The sequence below is a fragment of the Lagopus muta genome, chromosome 3, assembly GCF_023343835.1.
Source record: "Lagopus muta isolate bLagMut1 chromosome 3, bLagMut1 primary, whole genome shotgun sequence".
Lineage (NCBI taxonomy): Eukaryota > Metazoa > Chordata > Aves > Galliformes > Phasianidae > Lagopus > Lagopus muta.
The window spans coordinates 60,134,946-60,156,630 of record NC_064435.1 but is presented as its reverse complement, the minus strand read 5'-3'; the positions used below and the strand labels follow the sequence as shown (position 1 = coordinate 60,156,630).

Sequence of the window (21,685 nt, the reverse complement as noted above, 5' to 3'; positions counted from 1 at the left end):
AGATTTCAGTTGAGATGGTAAAAAGTTTTTAAAAGTTAAATTGCCAGTTAAACTCTGTGAACACAAAATATATGTTCCTGTTATTCCTCTAAGACTTTATGTATTTCATTTAAGGACCAAAATTCCATCATTAGTTGCAGTGATTACTCCACCGTCTTAAGACACTGTTTTCCACAAATTTATACAGCAGTCTTCTCATAGCCCTGTTAGATACGCTGACAACACAACCAAAATCAGCTTACCAACTACTAAAAAGGTAACAATCCAAACCAACATGGTGCTAAGCAGAAGCTGCATACTCTCAAACACAAATAAAAGAAATGAATCCTTCCTGTACAGCCTATACCTTCCTAGAATGCACAGAACAATATTTACAATGCTTTCTGCATTAACAAGATATGGATTTAGTAGATTTATATGGTAAAAGGCACTTTTTATAAACTAATGGTTTTAACTATGTAGGAAGCCTTCCTAGTTGCATTTTCAAAGTGTCTTTGGCTGAGATCCTTAAAGAGACCTGAATTAGACCATTAGGCTTAGTAGAAAATTGTGCTGTCTAACTTTTAGATAACTGCTTTATATAATAGAATGCATAGCCCTGAGTTGCTCAAACTCATCCTGTGACGCATGGGATCCATCAGGAACCTCAAAAGGGGAATTGTAGCTGTCAGTGAGGAGCTGTCTTAGTGAGCCAGGATAAAGCAATGGGAACAGACGTGTCCTGTCTCTCTCTGAAGTTAGCACATTTAGCACTGCTAGTAGCTGGCTTCCTCCATCCATTCCAGTGTGTTTCTTGCATGCCTTCTCTAAAGACTGTTTAATCAAAATTCTCAGCAGCGATTAAAGCTAACATCCCACGCGAGTGCCCAAGTAATTAAGACAGCCAGTCTCTCATTACATAAAAACTGACAGCTCTGAAAAAAAGTTTGAGAGCTGCTTCTGAAAACAACCTTGACTTGGGGGTTAGGTAAAATTAAAAATTGTGCCACATTGTCCAAACCATGCAATGATCACCACCAATATCACTATCTTGCAATACTGAAGATGGCTGATGCTGTGCTTTGTGTGGGTGCACTCTGAAAAGCCTTACCAGTTTGAGCCCTCCAGGAGCATCAGGAGAAGAAACGGCTGCTTTGCTAATCCCAGCAGGCTTTAAACATCAAATAGTCCTTAAACTGCTCAGCAGCCTCAAGACTTAGGTGCCCCCAAGCACAATGGGAAGGTTGATTTATGTAGCTGGGGAAGATTAATGCTTAAAGTTTAAGTACCAGGTGTAGAGAGCAGGTGGAATGGGCCACTGAGAGTCTGTGTTTTTAACTGAGACCCAAACATTTCAGGCTGCAAGAGCTGGGGCTATTCAGCCTGGAGAAGAGAAGGCCCTGGAGAGAACTGAGAGCAGCATTTCATTATCTAAAGGGAGGCTGTAAGAAGGAAGGCGACAGACTCTTTAGCACAGTCTGCTGTAATAGGACAAGGGGAAATTGTTTCAAACGAAAAGAGGGCAGATTTAGATTGGATATCAAGAAGTTTTTTACAGTAAGAGAGGCGAGGCACTGGCACAGATTGCCCAGATTGTTGGTGGAAGCCCCATCTCTGAAGACACTCAAAATCAGGCTGGATGGGGCTCTGAGCAACCTGATGTGGCTGTAGGTGTCCCTGTTCATTGCAAGGGAGTTAGATCAGATGACCTGTAAGGGTCTCTTCCAACGCAAAGATTGTATGGTTCTATGATATAGAAAACTTGTCAGAAAACTACAGAACTCTGGACCTGTCACTAACAATATCCACATCCTATTCCTCAGCCAAACCATTTTAGGGAGCTTCAGACCTTTTGCCATCAAAAAAAGAGACTCTAATTTCTGCACACTAGCTGAGACTCAGGAACAGAGGAGAACATAAAAAGGGCAGGTGGAGAGAAAGTGAAGCATCACGTTCTCTCTGGAAAGCTCTGTCTCAAAACGGGAGTCTCATCAGCTCAGTGGAGCACTGCAAACACTCTTAACAAGCAAACAAGGAGTATGTCTGTGATCACCACTGTCCTGGCAGCAGGCTGTGGAAAATCTCTGCTTTATCCATGTTTGAATCTCAAAGATGAACTGTGAGTTTTAGAAAAGGAGAGCTCTGTTTCTGAGGCAAACATTTTACTCCAAATGCCAATAACATTTAGAAACAATGCTCTTAAATTTGTAGTGCTTCATCCAAAGGAAACCCACTTGCCACAAGAGTCTCTCTCTCTTTCTTTCGTTATCATATAAATAAATATCTTCCTTTCAGCTGGAAGGTACTCAACCATTTTCCATGCTTTTTTCAATTATAAATGAGAAGGTCAGACTGTAACCCCCACGACACTGTTCAAATGATCTTTTTCCATTATAATTGATATTTTAAATTGCTTTATAACTGCCTTAGCTATAAATTCATGCCCATTATTTGTATTAAATGCTGGCATCATTTAGGTTTGCTGGCCGTGTTCCCAGAATAATGCTTTTGGAGGGGAGTGTGTCCATCTTGAAGAACTGGGGGAGAGCAAGGGATGATCCACAACTCTAAAATTCTCATTAATAATTAGAAGACAAATTATACCAAGTATATGCTGTCCAGTAAACATAGTTGCTAGGATTAGAGGCCCCTGAGTTGAAACTAAAATAGTTAGTCATGGTCTCATCTCTTTTTAAACAGAGTTTAGATGCACACACACAGGTATGCTTTCTACTCCTTTAAGAGCTCAGCCTAGTTGTCAGTTCAGGCACTGCCAAAGTGTGAATCTGCAACTTAGCTGAGCTGTTCTGCAGCAAGAGCGCAGGGAATGCAGAAGAGGCACTGGGAGGGATACGCTTGTTGCCTGAGAAAAGACCTTGCCAGTGTTGGACTCCAGTGCAGTCAGGTCAATGCAGACCACAGTTTGCATCTGTAAAGTCCGTAGAGGAAGCCATGCATTCTCTGCTTCATTTCTGCACAGTGCCAGACTCAAAACCAGAGAAGTGGTGTCTGCATCCTTCCTCATTGACAGCATCACTTTGGTTACCTGGGGGGATCTGGAAAATGCATTAGGGGATTAGCAGCTTCTCTATCTAGGTCCTACCAGAGAGACTTTGAGACCCCTCTAACCTCCACCCCTCTAGAGTAGGTGTGGATTTTGGTCCTACAAGAGGAAATGGGTAAAGCGGAAGAGGGAGAATCATAGAATATCCTGAGTTGGAAGGACCCCATAGGGATCATCAGGTCCCACTCCTGGCTCCATATAGGATCACCCGAAAATTCAGACTATATGTCTGAGAGTGTTATCTAAATGTTTATTGAACTCCAACAAGCTTGGTGCCATGATAAGACTTATGACAAGGTGCAAAAGGAAGGCCCTGGAAATGACCACATCCTACAGGAGCATTAGGAATACATGGAGAGAAGAAAGGTGAGAATGGGGCCAAGGAAGGCTTGTGTAAGTATTACAAAGGCGAATGCTGCTTGTGTTTTTTGTAAGGGCCACCTCTGCCTACGTGTATTTGCAATCTGCCACGCTCCATAAGCTGAAAGTAAATATCTTTCCAGAGCCTTTCAGCCAGGACTGTTTATGAACATGTGGCATGGTAACATATGTGCTGTAGGCAAGAGAATTAAATAAACTAGCAGAAAAGTTCAGCAATGGGAGGGCAAGGCTGGCAGTTCAGCAGTCAGTCCAGGATTGAGGTGTCTATTTAAGGAAGTAGGTGGCTGGAGCCTGCTAGTGTCTGTGTAAGTGTAAGGCACGTGAGTCACAAATTATTTGGCTTGTTACTGTTGTTAGTCGAGGTGAAAAAAGTAAACAAATCATCAAGGAAATATACTATTATTAACGTCTGATCATTACTATAGTTGGAAGCATATAAAGGCAAAACTGAGTTCATACAGCAAACATAAATCTGTCAGTTCCTAACACTTTTCAGCTTGACTTTGCAACCAGAAAATGGTCTTCTAGTCCGGGTTGTTTGCCTTTAAAATTTTAAAGTTTTATTTTTTTTCCCCCACAGGTAAAAAGCAAGTTTTTACTGGGCAAATGTAATTAATCCCCAAGGGGCATCATGAGAGACCTTAACTTTTCTGGATTATCAGGAGGGTTGTAGTTGTTTAAGATAGATTTTCTCTGTGAATTGACAGTAGACAAAAGTGATGTCTGGATGAAAGTGTAGCAAGGTCAATGGAAATGCATCCTTTTTGTGTTTTAATTTTCATTTTCTTTCCTGTTTTTCCTTATAGTGTGTTCAGAAAAATCTAGATAGCACAGGCACCATGATTTGGGTCTTGGTGTTCATTCCTCTGTCCTTCCCTTTTCTGATACTATCGACTCTCTACCATTCTACCCATAGCGTTGTACATGCTTACTGGGCTTTGCCTAGACTATTGACTCAGCTCCCTATTTACAGTGCCTTGAGTGCATTTATGCTTCTCCTTTGTTGCCTGAATCTCCATGTGGAATACAGGGAGACAGAGAAATAGAACAATTTTTTTGCAATTGTTCATGTTGTAGAAAAATCTAATTAAATTTCAAGGAATGAAGAAGACTTCCTTACCCTAAAGACTCACCCCTGCTAAATTTCAAAGGCATATTGCAAATAAAAAAGGGGCTGGAATGTAACGTAAGAACATTACAAAGAAACAAGTAAAAGAAAAACTGTCACAGGAATATTTTATACCAGAAATCATTAGACAATTGCAATTGAAAGGCCATTACCAACTCTCACTATTATAAAAGAAATTGTAATTGCACTTTGAACAGGTAGGATGACACCTTCTGCACATATTTGTCTGTCATTGGACACATCTTGGCACTTCTGCTTATTAATGTATGTGATAATCATACAATGAATAACTGGATTGAGAAGAGTCTATTGAGAACAGCTGCTAACAGTAGCTAAAAGAACCACCTATCATATCTTTACTGGAATCCCTGAAAATAAAGAGGAATGTCTGTCTTCAGAAATAATTACAAGTATAAAATAAATATGTCCATAACATTTAGAAAAAGTTGTTCCCGTTGCTACTACTACCACTACTACCAAGTTTTGTATTTTTCTTGTGAAAGATAAAATCTGTCTACTGAGAAAAAATAATAATAATGATTAGATATCATTAAAATGTGTATGTGTATATCCCTAAGTTGTAATGCTGTCTACATTTATCAAGTTAGAAAGCACACCTGCTGTACCTGATAAATTCATTACACACCAATCAATGTTTTTTTCTGGATGTCAACCAATTCTTCTCATAATTACTATCTTTTTTCTTTTTCTTTTTCTTTTTTTCTACCATTTCAGTTATTTGGTTGTTTCTTAGCCTGGGAAACACGAAATGTCAGCATTCCTGCTTTGAATGACAGCAAATACATCGGAATGAGTGTATACAATGTCGGGATTATGTGCATTATTGGTGCTGCTGTTTCATTTCTTACTCGGGACCAACCCAACGTGCAGTTCTGCATTGTTGCTTTAGTCATAATTTTCTGCAGTACCATCACTCTCTGCCTTGTGTTTGTACCTAAGGTAAGTGAATTTGTTTAGCATGGATGTTGATTTGTTTTGTTCCATTTTGTAATTGTGATTTCATATGTAAAAGTTCATTGCCTTTTCAAGCTCTGGGAAAATTACAAAGCTAGCCTGTCTGTATCTGAAACAAAGAAGAAAGTTTCATGAGATTTTAGAAAAAATACAAAGTTACAGGAATGTGAATGCATGCATTCCTAGTGCCTACGTTTTACTGAATGTGTGAATGGTGACACAAAGGTTGTTCTCTCCAATTTTAATGGAATAGGAACTTTTTGGAGAGTGGGACTTGTGGGCATTAAGAAGGAACGGGTCCAGTTGTCTGCTCTACCACATGTCTCTTATATTGAAACCTCTAAGATACTCAAGTATGGTGGTATAGTAGGATTTATTAACACTTCAGAAAAAAAAAAAAAGAGAAAAAAAAACCCAACTGTATGCAAACTGCAGTTGCTGACAATTAAGAAGTTTTTAATAACTGATATATTGTAGGTCTAAATGAGGCATGGACTGTAAAGCATATGCCTTCATTTCTTTTTGGTCCTTTGGACTCTTGCGGATGTGTGTATTATATGTTAATGGAAGACACTGAATCACGAAGAGCTGGCACTTAAATTATTTTACTTGCAGAGTTAAGCTTTAGGCATGAGTGTGATAGACCATAAATGATAAGAAAATTATTTCTATGTAAGTTTACTTCAGCTAAACGACAAGTTCTGGAGAATGCATTTGTATTCTGTGGTAAAATGTGCAATTGGGGTCATTTTAAATGATTTGCATAAACCTAGCATAACACCCCAAGTCAGATGTATATATAATTGGATGACTGGAACACTTGCAGAGCAAGATTTGAGATGCTTGTCTTACCAAGCTTATCTTTTCAATTAAGTCATGGTAAAACATTTGTGGCAGAATTGAACGAATTATAGTGAACATGTTGGTGCTAACTGGCATCCCTGATTATGGTCCTCAGAAGAGGAATTTACCTCAGTTGTTCCCTCTGAGAGAAAAGAGAGGCAAAGAAAAACAAAAGAAGCCAACTTCTGATCTGCAGCAAAGCAGAGCAATTCATTTTCCGGGATTGACTAACCTGGATGCATTTACAAGTTCTGCAGTTCAATTCTTAAAAATTATATACCTGCAAATACATAGTCATATTCTTGTTCTGGATCTTAGGGAAAAATCAGAACTTCATTCTAAATTAATGAAAATTCCCAAACACAGCAAAGAAAAATGCTTTTATTATTAAATTAATGAAAATTCCGCAAGATTTAAGTTTGTAAGCTGTATGAAAATGCATATGAAAGCTCTACTGCCAAAAATACCTCCACAAAATTTCAAAAGTCTCTTCAAAGAGAAAATATTATTAATGCTGTGACATGCTCTTCTGCCCTTAGCTTTCATGCTCCCTTACTCATCCTTTTCCGCTGCTGCAGGCTCTGAAATGATTTTCCTGTTTCCTCTCTTAACCCTTTCATCTGACCTTCTTTTAACCCCCAACTTCCTTTTCATCATTTTTACTCACAGTTCTTTCTGCTCAAAATGCAAACATGAACTCTAGCCTCTGAGCATAATGTACTTCATCCCATCCTATGTATTGTCAGGTTCTAATACGCTTAGCTGTTTTGCATTACAAATGATCCCTGGGCAAAGTACAGGGAAAAAAAAGAGATTGAAGCAGGAGTTGCAATGTCCATTCAACACCTGAGTGCTTTCACAGCTGGACATTTTTTCTTCTGGCGTTTGTATATTGAGCCCTACATTTCTTCTTGCCATGCTTTGCAACAGTTGCAGTGGGATTACTGGCAAGCATTCTCCTCTGGAATGTGCTCCTGCCCAAGATTTCACCATGTCCAGGCCCACAGAATATTGTAACCAAGAACACTCAAGCTATACAGCTAGGTAAGACTTCAGTGTGAGACAGGCACCAAATCTCTCCCCTTAACAATTATGTAATCAGTACACTTTTGGTGATATAGGAAGATTGTTGGTAAAATCCTAAAGCCTGAGGCTCAACAAGTGTAGAAGATACTGAAGATCTGGAAGCTTGCACTTCTTCATTTATTAAACCATGGTTAGGCAGATGCAAGCAGTAAAGTGCTTTTGAGCCATTTGAGTGGCTTTTATTTTTCTTCAGTTCAAAGTGAAATGCATTTCCTTCAGCAGTCTCAAGGTCTTACAGTGCTAGAATTCAATTTTTGTCCCGTAGCCCTTTTATGGGTCTGAATAAGCAGCTGTTAAATTATGTAAGGAAACTAGAGGAAAAAACACAACATTTTTCCATTACTTCTCAGTTGTACTAATCCTATTTACGTATACTGTGGCAATTAGTGTGCTTCTCCAGGCCCACCTCATGCACTGCTGTTTTGTTAGCATAAGTGACTCTAAAAAAAATCTCATAGCAGAATTAGACCAGGGACAAATTCTTCATTGCTTTCTTCATTTAAAGATGTGCTACACCACCTTTCATGGACTGAGGTGAAGACAGATGGCCAGTAGTTCCCTAGATCCTCATTCTCAACTTTCTTGAACACATCTGTAACATCTCTCTCCCAGTGCTCATGAGCCTATCCTGATTAGCATCAGCTTCCAAAGATAATTGAGAGTGGCCTTGCAGTGACATCAGTCAGCTTCCTCAGTCCTTGGGGATGCACCTCATCAGGTTGCATGAATTGATGTTTAACTGGCTTGGGGTTCCAGAGGGATGGGATTCCTGAAAACAATTATTGCAAGTAAGGGCTAATGTGAAGTGGTCACTTAAGATCTGAGCCTTCTGCATGTCCTTAATCACCTAAAGAAATGCAGTCTATTGTCTTTAAACTTAGCACATTATCTCCATCTACAGACTTGGTCTGTAAACTCATGTCAGGGAGGAACTGGTTCAGTGTCAGATCAGTCATGTCTGTATCAGAATTTAGTCCTTTACTTCATGCCACCACAACTGTGGAGTGGTCATGCTTGCAAGAATAAGGTGAACCGATTATGAGTCATGGCTATACTACAAAATATGGAGGTACAGTACTTACAAAATTCCTTCTCCTTTCATCTTTTCAGACAACTCAGCAGCATTGGATTTATGAAATCATATCCATGTTCTCCAGGCAGGAGCTCCTTCAGCTCTATTTGTATATAAATATATGTGTATGCTCGGCAAGTAATCATAAGTTCTGTATTCTTTAGAGTACTCTGAAAAGATCTCACCTCCTTGCCAAACCACTAGTAGCTTTCTCTCTTCATATTTTCACATTGTCACTGAATGTTAAACCTTACTTATACTTGTTTAAATTAAATATGTTTAAGGTTAACCTTTTTTTAGGTGGCTTATTGAATTTATTTGAACAGATTTGTTTTATTTTGGTCCCTAAAACCTAATTAAGTTTCTGTTGTCTCCAGAGTGCAATCTCCCTAGGGTTCTTTCTATTAATACTCCATGTCTCTCTGCTTGAATGTTACTTCTAACAGTAGGAAAGAAGAAATTTCACGCAAAGCTGTGTTTGGGGAGTGAAGGGCTTGGGTTTGTTGTTTTTTCGGTTTTCTTAAGGAGAGAAAATATTCTTTGAAAGCATAAAGATGTCAATGAAGGATAAAGAGATTTTTGACAAAATACTGAAATATATCTTTAATTAAGTCCAGGCTAATATATTTTAAATGAGTTTTTCCAAGTTGGTGGATGAAAAACTTAACATGAGCCAGCAGTGTGCTCTTGCAGCTCAGAAAGCAAATGGCATCCTGGGCTCCATCAGAAGAGAGGTGGCCAACAGGGACAGGGAGGTGATCGTCCCTCTCTTCTCTGCTCTTGTGAGACCCCATCTGGAGTACTATGTCCAGGTCTGGGGCCCCCAGTACAAGAAAGACAGGCAAATGTTAGAGATAGTCCAAAGGAGAGCCATAAAGATGATCAGAGGGCTGGAGCACCTCCCCTACAATGAGGGGCTAAGGGAGCTGAGCTTGTTCAACCTGGAGAAAGGAAAGCTGCAGGGTGACCTAATTGCAGCCTTCCAGTACCTAGAGAGAGCTGTATGGGAACTGCTAAACCACAGCCTGAACCTCTGATAGAGCACCTGAGGCAAGCAATGATTCAGCCCTGGGTGCACAGCTGAAGGCAATTCAGCTGTGCTGCTGGAAGGGGTGGAGCATGGATCCACCTCTCCTAGACCCCATTTAAGAGCTGACTACCAGTGGGGATCTCTTTTGGAGATTGCTCCTCTTGGAGTTTTCTCAGCAAGCCCAGGACAAGGGTAAGCATTTTATCTGTTCTTCTTTAGCATGATAACACGTTTAGCCTGATAACCTGTTTAGCCTAACTTTCTTGTATATCCGTATATTCACTGATTATACAGGAGCCTACAAACAGGAGGGGAGTCAACTCTTTGAAAGGGTAGATAGCAGTAGGGCAAGGGGAAATGGCTTTAAGTTGAGGGAAGGAAGATTTAGGTTGGATATTAGGGGGAGGTTCTTCACAGAGAGAGTGGTGAGGTGCTGGAACAGGCTGCCCACAGAGGTTTTGAGGACGTGTTCAAGGTCAGGTTGGATGGGGCCCTGGGCAACCTGGTCTAGTATTAAATGGGGAGGTTGGTGGCACTGCCTGTGGCAGGAAGATTGGAGATTCATGATTCTTGAGGTCCCTACCAATCTGGGCAGTTCTGTGATTTTGTGAACTTTTTTTTAACTCTTCCCTCTGCAAAATCATTCTAATTCTACCTATTCTGTGAATTTATTCAGAAATTGCCTCAGGTGCTACTCACTTTCCAGTGTTTTGTATTTGAAAGTCAGAAAGGAACACCTTTCGAATACTTGGGGTACAAAAGAACTAGCTGCAAACACAAAACCTTCTACAGGATTTCTTAAGGCTTGTAAACCTTTCAGCTCATCACACTGCGGACAAATCCAGATGCAGCCACGCAGAACAGAAGATTTCAGTTCACTCAAAATCAAAAGAAAGAAGACTCAAAAACATCGACGTCGGTCACCAGCGTCAATCAGGCCAGCACCTCTCGGCTAGAAGGACTGCAGTCAGAGAACCACCGCTTGAGAATGAAAATTACAGAGGTACTGCTTATTTGATGCATATTGCCTCTGTGATTTCTTTGCAGTTTTTTGTGATCTTTTTAAATGTTGTCTACTTTTTGGAGAAAAAAATCATCTTTGCCTGTTAGCAAAATACTGAAATAATAGGAAACATTATTTATATGAATAGCTAATTATTACTTTCAATGCTTAGAGGATGTGATAAATTGAAATTATGCCATAGCAAATTAAGATGAAACTTCCTGTAGTTCTTTATGCCAGGTGCCTCATATGGACATGCTGGATGCCATACAGCTGTAGTGGTAGAAGGGCAACCTTTACACGCTAGTTTAAAAGAGGCCTGCAGTCCCAAGGGCACATAAGAGCTGTCTTTGTTTCTATTTACGGCCAAGTTCAGCGACTGCCATTGCTGGCAGTCTAAGAGATCACATGTGAAATACATGAATCCCCTTTAAGCTATAAAATGGGTATTCTTCATTATGTCCATCCTTGTTCCGGAGACTTCAAACAATGGCAAATCAACAGTGAAGTTTGTCCATTTTGTGTGACAAGATATCCATAGTTGCTCTAACTACTATAAAAAATGATTTTCTTTTTGCCTGTATTCTGAAGTATTCTTATACCTTGAAGAAAAGGTATTCTATTTCAACTGTAACTTCTTTGTCCCTATCTTAACTAAGGACGATTGCTTAGGTAACAAAAAGATATTTACTCAGGCTATCAAAGATTTCAAAGCAAAAGCTATCCCCGTTTAAAGAAATGTAGTTCTTCAGTTTGTTTAAATACCTTTCATGTGACAACCTTGCAATATTTGAAGGCCCTGCTTGTTACTGGCTATCTTAGTGTTTATATCCTGCTATAGCTTTTCTACTAAGCCTCCTAACTCATGAGATCCCACCTGAGCCTTTTAAGGCTTGTGACAGTGCTCACAGGTAAGGCTGGGGAGGGCAATTGAGCTGTATTAATGCACACAGGGCCCTGATACTCTTGTTAGACTTTACTTAAATAGATTAAATTAAATACTTCGATCCTGTAGGTCCAAATAGGAATTTCATTGTTAAGGCAACTTAAAACATGTCTTACCATAGCTAGTAGCTGCATCTCTGGATTATTTACCTTGCTACAGCCAAGTTCTATAAGGAAGCAATGTAAATTTAAATCCAGCACTTCTAAAATTTGTATAAGCCAGAGGTAAGTTGGACACCACATCCTGGACAGCTGTTCACAGAGAGCATCCCAAGCCCTAATTTATTTGGATTGGCAAAAGAGTTACAGTGATGTATGCCCATTGAATGCATAGATAATAATCAGTTTAGAGGTTTTCAGACTGAGCATTCTAATACTCATTTCTTCCTTATTCTGCAGTACACCTGGAATTACTTAAACCATCAGCCATTGGAGCTTGCTTTTTTTTTTGTATGCCCTGTGTGCTTTGTCACTGCTACCTGTAGCCAGATTTTTAGAGGTATTGTTGTAATGCTATAGGAACACTGTATTTGATACGATGTGCTGATTGCATGACCACCTGCTCCTGGTCTAACTATAGAAAGCTATGCAGTTATTGCAGGAACTTGAAGCTATGATCCTTGGCAATTCATATTCTTTCTGTTTTGCAGCTGGACAAAGACCTAGAAGAGGTCACAATGCAGCTTCAGGACACACCTGAGAAAACAACGTACATTAAGCAGAACCACTATCAGGATCTCAATGACATTCTCAGTATACGGAACTTTACAGACAGCAAAGGTGAGAGTGAAATCTATTAGCTTAACCCAAAAAGGTTTTGAATACCGGAATGCCAATCTCATTGGATTGGTTCCAGAGTGCTCATATCTTAGTGAGATACATTTCAAATGTTTTGGTTGTGTAGTGGAAAGCATGCAGAGTCATATTATAAATTGTATGATACTGAGTAGTGATTTTTCTGTACATACCTCTTCTACTGTATGCCTTAAGTGTATAGTACACAAGGTGAAGTAGGAAACTTTTAAAAACAAATTTGTGTTCAGAATGGATGGAATTGTACAATGCTTGAGATGTTGTAAGAGTTAATTGTGCCAGCCATCAACAGCAGGAAGCCCAATTTAATATGTGCTCATTTGAATAGGTGTTCAAATTTTGTTTTGGGACACTGCTATAAAGTACATAGAATAGAAGCATGTAAATATTTCAGTGCTGATTTGGACTCTAAATGTAGAATTGAAGGCACTCATGTATGAAAATTCTTCCCTAGGAACTGATAAAAAAGGATTTCATGACTACTGAAATATTCCTAAGTTGTTTCTACCAGGTCTCTTGCATAGGTCCCTGAAGAAATATATGTGAAAGAACTGGTTCCATTAAAGCTATTTCACTTTGGGGAAGCAATAAGATCTGGTGTATAGGACAATAAAGTGGAAGCCAGGACACCCAGTTTCCATTTCTGACTGTAGAATTGATCTACTTTGTGAATTTTGGCAAATGACTTTGTACAGCTGAATATTATTATATTAGATGAAAAAAGCCCTGCATAGGAAAGTTGTACAGTTGCAAACCTGTGCTCAGGTTCTCTATTGGTTATGTGAAACTAAAACTACTCCTGTGAATATAGTTGTTGAAGAATTATTTTAAAACAACAGCAACTCTTCATATATGTTTTTGAAGTATACTGAAAGAGCACTTGGAAAAGTTTATGTTCTCATGGGGTTCTTTGTTTTAGCCCGGGTATATGTTTGGTTGTGTAACTTTAGCAAAAAAAAAAAAAAAAAGGGAAGAGCTCTACAGGGTTCCCAGTGTCCTTTTTAAAATTGAAAAACAGAAGGGGGGAAAGGAAGACAAGGAGGAAAAGGAAAACGTAAATAGCTGCTGGAGGCGTGTGATTATTGGGCTGAGATCAGCAACAAGAACTAACATCACTGAGTGGGATGAGGCAGTTTTACCAAGTGTTCAAAAGGAGCACATAGAATGTTCCACGCATGTCAGATGCTTTGGGAAAAAATTATAAATCATGAATAATATTTCAAGCAGAAAAGATACGTTGCATCGTGCCAACAGGCCATCTAAGTTTAGATATGGGAGACAAAAATGATTCTCAAGAGATACGTTGGATATAAATTTAGGACTGGATGCTTCCCACATCAGGTTGCACCCCATTAGCAGTAGGATGCTGGCGAAGAAATCAAGAAGTATAACCTTTATGCACTTATTTGTGACTATGTTTACAGAAAGCAATCATGTTTACTGCTGCTTTAAGTACCAGCATCCAAGATTGTCTGCATTCCCAAGTTGATCCTTGATTGGTACCTTAACTTCTACTTTTCAGTTTTGAGTATATATTTAAGAACACCTTTATGTAATGAGTCTTTATGTCCTCAGTAGATGGGAATTGCATGCAATTGGGATTTACAGAATAGATATTCTCCTGCATACTGTAGTTGCTGGACAGTTTTCTGAATAGACCTACTGCATAAAGCTCAAGGAAGAGAGGGAGAGAAAGATGGTTTTCCTTGGTCATGTTTGCACTGAGTATGTTAGAGCATTGATGTGGGGGATGCAGGCAACCTGCATCTCAGTTTCCAGCCAGCAGTTTCCAAAGCTTAGTCTCACACTTGAGGGCAAATGCCTCAAATATGAGTATTACATAGTACTTTGATATTCAAACCTCCAATCTTTGAGTCACCACATTAAATAACTCATGATAGGATCTTCTTCCCCTCCGTGCCTGTGTCTTCTGCTTGTTGCCTGTTTCCCTTCCTTTGCTACATCTGAGTCTCCTCTGTGTTTCTCCCTGCATCTTATCTCAATAGTCAACCTATGTGCTTAATTTAAATTTGCTAATGCAATCAAAATAATAAGGCTTTGGAGCACTCATGCTGCTGAATCACTGCTGCTTCTGTGCAGATGCATACAGACATCACTTAAACGTTACTTAAAGAAATTCTGGCCCTTATGGCTATGGGAAAGCTAACTCTGTCTGACATAACTATGTTTTCTGTAGCCATGCATTTCATATTACTTTCTGTAAATGCAAGTACGGAACCCTGAAATTATGCATCTCTGATGGTACTTTGCCAAGCTTCCAAAGATGCTAATATTTTATTATCATGACCTAGAAGGGGCCATGTGTCACCTCCATTTGCAAAAGGGAAAGCCTGCCCAATGTGGCTTAGGGGTGATGACAAGGTTCTTGCCTAGCTTGGACCTTGTAGAAAGTGTGAGCTGAGAAATAGGTAGTAATGTAGTGAAGAGAGATGCTAAAGTTAACAGCTGACTTAGAGCTAAAGATTGTAGCAGATCACTTGCCACTGATCTGGTGGACATGGCTGAATCCTGTGTCAATCCTCCTTGCAAAACTCCTTGCTATTCTGGAGAAGTTCACACATGCAATGCAGCATAGCCCTATTGCTTACACAGACCCAGAGCACTGCACTTCAGAGGACAGATAATAACGCAGGATTTATGCAATGCATCTCTAACAAGTCCTAATGAAACTTTAATGTCGTAGCACACTTCAGTAGATTTCTGATCTGTAAAAATTGCCCAGAGTCAAAACTTCCAGCCTATAGCTGAGTGCCAAAGGAGGTTATCTGATTCTTTTCATCCCTTCCCACCCCTGCCAGTTACCTCAAATACAGATTTAGGAGCCTAATACTACATGACTTTAACCAGAGCATGTAGATCCAGATGTGCTCTCCTATAACTGCCTGATCTCTGGCAAAGCCTTATAACTTTGGGGGCCCTAGTTAGATGTTGCTAGTAATAGCTGCTAGTGTAGCTCACTCTTTGCTGGGATGGGGACTCCTTCTTTACAGCACATTTTAATTCAATATGTCTCATTTAAAAAGAGAGATTATCTAGGATGCTCATCTCTTATTCACAAACCCATTATGTTCCCAAGATATCTATAGCAACTGGCCATATAAGAAAAGCAATTAAGAAAATGTGGATTGCAGTTTATGGTTTGATTGCTTTTTGTTTTGTTTTCTTTCTTAATGCAGGCTTTTATCTTTGGCTGTATTAGCTTTGTGCAGTCAGGCAATTCTCAGCATGCTCCGTGGAATGTGACCTCAGATGGCTTCCCAGTTGCATATAAATTGTTTGCATGGGGCATTCCCTCAACTTCACAGTGACAGGACCTGAGGGAACACCATGGAGCAGTGTCAGGAGAAGGTCAGGTTGGGCATTAGGGAAAGGTTCTTCACCAGAGGGCAGTGGGCAAAGAATAAGTTCCCCAGGGCAATGGTCATGGCCCGAGGCTGCCGGTGTTCAAGCATAAGTAAGGAATGCTCTAGGAAGGCTGAAGTTATTTCTACTGTGAGAGCTATTGCACAGATAAAAGTTACTGAGGTTATCACTGCACTCCCTAGAAGTTGCCATAAGCTAGAGCACTGAGGCTTTTACCACAGCTCCCTAGCTCTGGTACCATAAATAAGTATACTCCAGACCCCATAAGAAAGAATATTCCAAGATTTATGCCTAGAGCCTCCTCAGAGCCAGAGCAACCTGGGCCATGTTTCCTGGGATTTTCCCTACAGATGTTGCAGTACAGGGCATCAGCCACCATGTTTCCAGAGCCCCTATATGCCATAACAGGGAGCTCAACCATGTGGTTTTAAGAATAGCTTTTCACAACACTTAACAGCAGGTGTTTTCAGTAAATAAATGGAAGAAACCACTGTAAGAGGTTCCTTCTTGGCTTTTCTACTCATTTTCATCAGTTTCTGAACTTCTTTCTCCTCTCCAAGGAACAAATTCTGATAGCTATAAGTAAGTGGAAAGTGCATGTGCATCAGGATTAAATTTGATTCTGCAAGAAAAATGCAGTGGTAAGATACTGCATGTTTTTTTGGGTTGGCTAATTTTGTTACCCTTAAAATCCTACAATCATATTCTATTTGACTTCCATCTGACATTTCCTTAAATGAAATTATTTCTACATGAATGATTCATATATAGTGAGAGTTTCTCATAAAGTCAAACTGATAAAATATCCTCCAGTCAAATCTCCATTTATTGTGACTTTTGCCAGCGTGTTTCAGAGCAGTATATTACAAAAATTAATGAATGGCAACACTACTATGGGAAGTACAGAAAGAAGCAAAGTGCAGACATGCAGTGGTCCCCACTCATGCAATTTCTCTCGCTGCAGACACCCAAGCTTGCTCAGAAAGTCATTTGTGTTTAGAACCAGTGTTAGTTTTTACTCACTGCTGTAAATGGACTGGGAGTATTCATTGGCACGTCAGCTATGCCTACATACTGTCAGTTGTCACCTCACTGGTGTTTCTTAGTGCTTCTCCCCAAGTAAAAGTAGCTCAAAGAAAAACAGATTTCAAAGGAGTGTTGCTAGCAAATGCAAAGCAAAGCAGAGTTCATCTGTAGTAGAGGGAAAAACATTTATATGAAGCTGATTTTATTCAAGCATTAAGCTTGAGATTGAAAACACAGATTCAAAGGAAGGCTTTTCAAAACACTGATGCACAAGGCTTTAAGGAATGTTGTTTTTTTTTTTTTTTTTTTTTTTTATAAAGAAAAGATAGTTCTTTATTTCCTTATATAGAGACTGAGATACCAGTTTCCATGAAGCCTAGCAAATGGATTTCAATCATGAAATTAGAGGTTGTTTCTATTTCTATGGGGAGACCAAACTGCCAGATGTTCAGTTTCTGCTTTTCCTTGCACGGAAATGAATCTGTAGTAAAGGGAGTTTCTTCTGATTCACGGTAGTAAAAATCAGAAAAGAATCCTATTGGCTGTCTATTAAAAAGAAAATCCTAACATAACTATGAGAAGTCATGACTTAGACTTCCTGAGTGCTGTGGGCATTGCTATGGAGAACTTTTTCAGATGTACCCAGCAGATGGTGTGAGCATTTTGATTTGTCTTTTGGTTTTATTTTCTTTCCGTCCTGTTTGCGTAAAAAGCAGAAAGTGACTGATCTAGTTTCCCAATAACATGGAAGGAAGTCTTCCTAGTTTCCTAGGAACATGGAAAAATGCAGTAAATTTTAAAAATCTGCCTTTAGCGTTAAGGTTTTCAGTGTTCTTTCCTAAATTGACTAAGTTATCTATGCCAGATCTCATAAGTCATCATTAAACCATGTTTACATCTTTGTGGCTCATAAAATGTATTTTCTAGCAAAGAGGAAACAGTGGTGGAATTGAAAAATGTGGGGTGAGTTGCAGTCCTGACACAAGTTATAAGCCAATGGAGGAGCATTGCTGCTAAAGTGTAATAATGAAAATGTTCTATAAAGCTACAGTGCACAAATGCCAACCAAAAATCTGTTATGTGAAGAACTGGGCTTCCCAAAATCCCAGAAATTGCACCTGTGGTAGTGCTTTCTGTGTACAGCTGATTAGCATTAGTTAAAATGCATGAAGGCCAACATTATCCTGCTCTGCACCAAAATAGGGATGGCCAGCAGGGATAGGGAGGTGATTGTGCCCCTCTAATCTGCCCTCATGAGGCCCCCTATGGAACCAGGCTGTGGGGTGTTATTGGGATGGCAGTGCTAAGGAGGGAGTCACCTCTGGCAAGCAGCTGGCAACAATGATCCCTTGGTTAAGCCACTCCACAGCAGTAACACGATGTGCCTGTGCAGCTCAGATCTTGGCTGTTGGAAGTAATTTCTCTGCTGATGTGGGCAAAAGTCCCAACCTAAAGCCTCCTGACTCTTGCTGACAACTGAGTAGAAGGTTTTATTTTCTAATGAACCAATCATAGAGTGCTGTGTGAAGCACTTGAGATCTATTTTTCTTTTTTCCCCTATGGTTTTTTGAATGGAAAGTGCTCAGGCATCATTTATTCAGACTTTTGAGTTCCTGTTTGAGGTCTAAGAAGGTGAAAATTACATAGAAACTGCTTCTGGCTAATGTAAATTCAATTTTGAAAGCATTTAGATCATCTGAGTGCAACATATTCAGTAGCATCTGCAATGGCAGACAGTACCCTGAGAATGAAGGGCATTTTTCATGTGGCATGCTTAATGAACAGTGGAAGAAAAGATGGGAAGCACTAACAGAAGTGCTAAACTTCAGAGAAATCAGGAGATCAAATATTTGCCATTACCTTTAACTCATTTGCTTTCAATTGGGTTCCTCTATATAAAATCAGTTTCCTCCAGCCTTAAGTTGTTTAAGTGCATGTGGTGATAGATAGTGGGTTTTCTTTCAGTTCCAGCTCCTGGAAGCATATTACTAAGTGAGAATCTTGATCTTCATTATTGACATGAAAGGTAAATGGGGGAAAAAAAAAATTCTAGTTTCCATAGCTGCATAATAAATATCTAACACCTCCTTTTCCAAATAGCTCAGAGCTCTTGACAACGAATAAGTATTACACTACTGTTTTGTATTTTGAAAGGAGAAATAAGGAACAGAAAAAAAGTCTTAATATTGTGGCAGTCTGTGGATTCTGCCTGTATTCCTTAACACGGAATATTAAAACTTGTGTATGTACAGAAATACATGCAGTGTATGAAAGGAGTCATCTGCAAGAGTGGTAGGAAAGGGTTTATTAAGAGTAACACACAGAGTGATATATAGGCAGTTGGTGTAAAGGGTGAGTAGGCATAGAACATGTAATTTCTGCTCTACTTTAAACTAGAACCCCCACCTTTTTACAGGGGACCACCTCTCTCTCTCTCTCTCTCTCTCTCTCTCTCTCTCTCTCTCTCTCTCTCTCTCTCACACACACACACACACACACACACACCCCACAACTGAAAGCATAATAAATCCATCTGGGGCATACATTACAGATTAATCCCTGAAATCGTGTACTCCCAAGGTCTGGCACTTGTGTATTCCAGTCATTTGGTGAAGAGTTCTACCTTCAGTGGCTTTGCAAGTTATTTCTCTTGGCCAAAAGACTTGGGGCCCTGGAATGGTAAAATAATAGGCCTTTTCCATCCCTATTTTCAGGGATTATTTGAATTTTAACTTTGGTCTTTGTCATCAAGTCAGCATTTTTCATTGTCAGCTTGGATCAGCTCAGCATTGGACATTGTTTTTAATCATGGAAATAAGAGGTTTTTTTAGTTGTCTGTTTATAGACATCACAAGGCTCTTATGCAAATGTCAAGCTCAATATACATAGAAATGTGATATATGGAAAACAAAAACTGAGCTCTTGTGACAGCAAGTGCCACACCAGCAAACTTCAGGCTGTCCTGAGATGATAGGTTTCACTTCTTCTTATCTTAGCCGCTGTCAGATTTGAGTCCTTCTTGTCCTCCCTTCACATCACTGAATCCTGTCACATCTCCTCTTAAAGCACCTCCCTTCTTGCTACACATGAATCCCTTAGCTCTTTTCCTGACATTTTTGTTGACTTTACAGAAGCAGCTTTGTGTGCGTTGGTTGTCTCCTGTCTCATCCAGCCCCTTGCCTTCCGTGCAACATAAGAATCTTCTTTTTGCACTTCTGAGCTGTAGCAGTCCTAAGTCTGTACATTGGTAAAGTAATGGGATATGAATTTTATCAATCATTTTAGTTGGAAGGGACCCTTAAAGGCCACCTAGTCCAGCTCCCCTGCAATGAGCAGGGACACTTACAACTATGTCAGGTTGCTCACAGCCCCACTCAGCCTGATCTTGAGTGTCTCCAGGGATGGGCTTCCACTTCCCCTCCATGCATCCCATCCCAGTGCTGCCCAGAGAGATGGTGGATACCCTGTTATCTGGGGCTTGGTGTTAGTAGAGCAGAAATGTAGCTTAAGCCTTCAGTATGCACTGGGCTTTCCATGGTATTTTTGTTGGTTTTCTTTTTCAGGTATTTTCCTACTTTTCCCTCTCATGCTTATTTTTTCATTCAGTTCCTCCAGGGTCCTTTTCTAGTGTCTACCTCTGAGTCCTTCTCCGTGCTGCCTTAAGGCCTGCAGCAACCACTGTTTCTGTGTGCGTAGCAAACAACTGCCTGTGATGGATTTGGAGCAGCTCTGTAATTATTTATGAAAACTCTGCACTGTCCTCATTACTCAGATGTTTTTCTTGTAACTTTCCTTGGCTTAGCACAGCAGGAAATGCTGGAAAAGCAGACAAGAACAGAAGGGATATCCAGTTAAGACAGCCTTCTTTAAATGGCTGTGTTCTTCTCCTCCTGCAGAGAGGGATGGATATATGTCACAGACCTCAGCACAGCTAGCCTCAACCTCCTGGGACTCCCATGGGAATTAAGTGATGCTACCTGCAGGGAAAATGATGATCTTCTCTGTTACCACTCTGCAGTTTAAAAAAAAAAAAAAAAAACTGCAGAAGAAAGCTTAATGAAATCATTAGCTGTCCTTCTTGCAGACAATCCATGGGCCAGTGCAGCTGATATGAATGATTTTTCTGTGCTAAATCATAGCAGATAGTTGAATGACAGCACTTAATTTCTTATGAGATATCAAGCATACCGGAGTTTCATAAATTGATGAAATTACAGTTTTTCTGGGTAAATATTTAAATTAGAGTGTTTTTTAATATAGAAAGGTAATAATATTTGAAGGAAAGACAGTATGATGATGCAGCTGTTATATTTTTTCACAGAATAAACTGGGGGAAGGAGCATGATAGGGCTACATAGAGGCAAGGAACAAAATATTAAAAAGAGAAGTAGAGTTGAGGGGGGAGGTAGAAAGCAAAGAAGAACAGAAGAGAATTTTTTACTTTTGTTTCTTCATGATAATTGCAATGAAAGTCACATTTCCAAAGTTAAGAGCATCAAAGACTCACAAGGAAACCTGAGCATATGTTGCAATATAGGCAGAATGAGTTTTATTTTGTGGCACAATTTACATCTGTGATATCTTATCATGAACCAATTTTACAGAGGTCACTTGGTCACACTAAAATAAAATTGAATGTGTTATCCATCTAGATGGTGAGAAAGCAATCTTGAAAAATCATCTTGATCAAAATCCACCAGCACAATGGGGCACATCAGACCCTTCCAGAACAAGCAAAGATCCTATAGAAGACATCAACTCTCCAGAACAGTAAGTAGCATGATTTTATGTACTGGTAGAGAAAGAGGCGTCCCGCAGTCTTTCATGTATACATGTGCTTGTGTGCTCACACTTTTTGAAATGTAAATTCCATCATGGACTTCACCCACTCTGCTGATAAAATATTAATTAAGATGAGTACATTGCATCAAAAGCTATATCTCTCTTTCAATTGT

At 39.6% G+C, this 21,685-nt stretch overlaps 1 protein-coding gene across 1 annotated transcript in view; it reads left to right on the top strand.

The window, feature by feature from the left end:
• Window positions 1-21,685, top strand: part of GABBR2 (gamma-aminobutyric acid type B receptor subunit 2) — a 451,814-nt gene that overhangs the window by 420,396 nt on the left and 9,733 nt on the right. Inside the window, exons 15-18 of the mRNA XM_048940847.1 lie at window positions 5,289-5,513; window positions 10,380-10,562; window positions 12,158-12,287; window positions 21,383-21,500. Of these exons, the coding sequence (XP_048796804.1) occupies window positions 5,289-5,513; window positions 10,380-10,562; window positions 12,158-12,287; window positions 21,383-21,500 (656 nt within the window). The remainder of the gene's footprint in view (window positions 1-5,288; window positions 5,514-10,379; window positions 10,563-12,157; window positions 12,288-21,382; window positions 21,501-21,685) is intronic.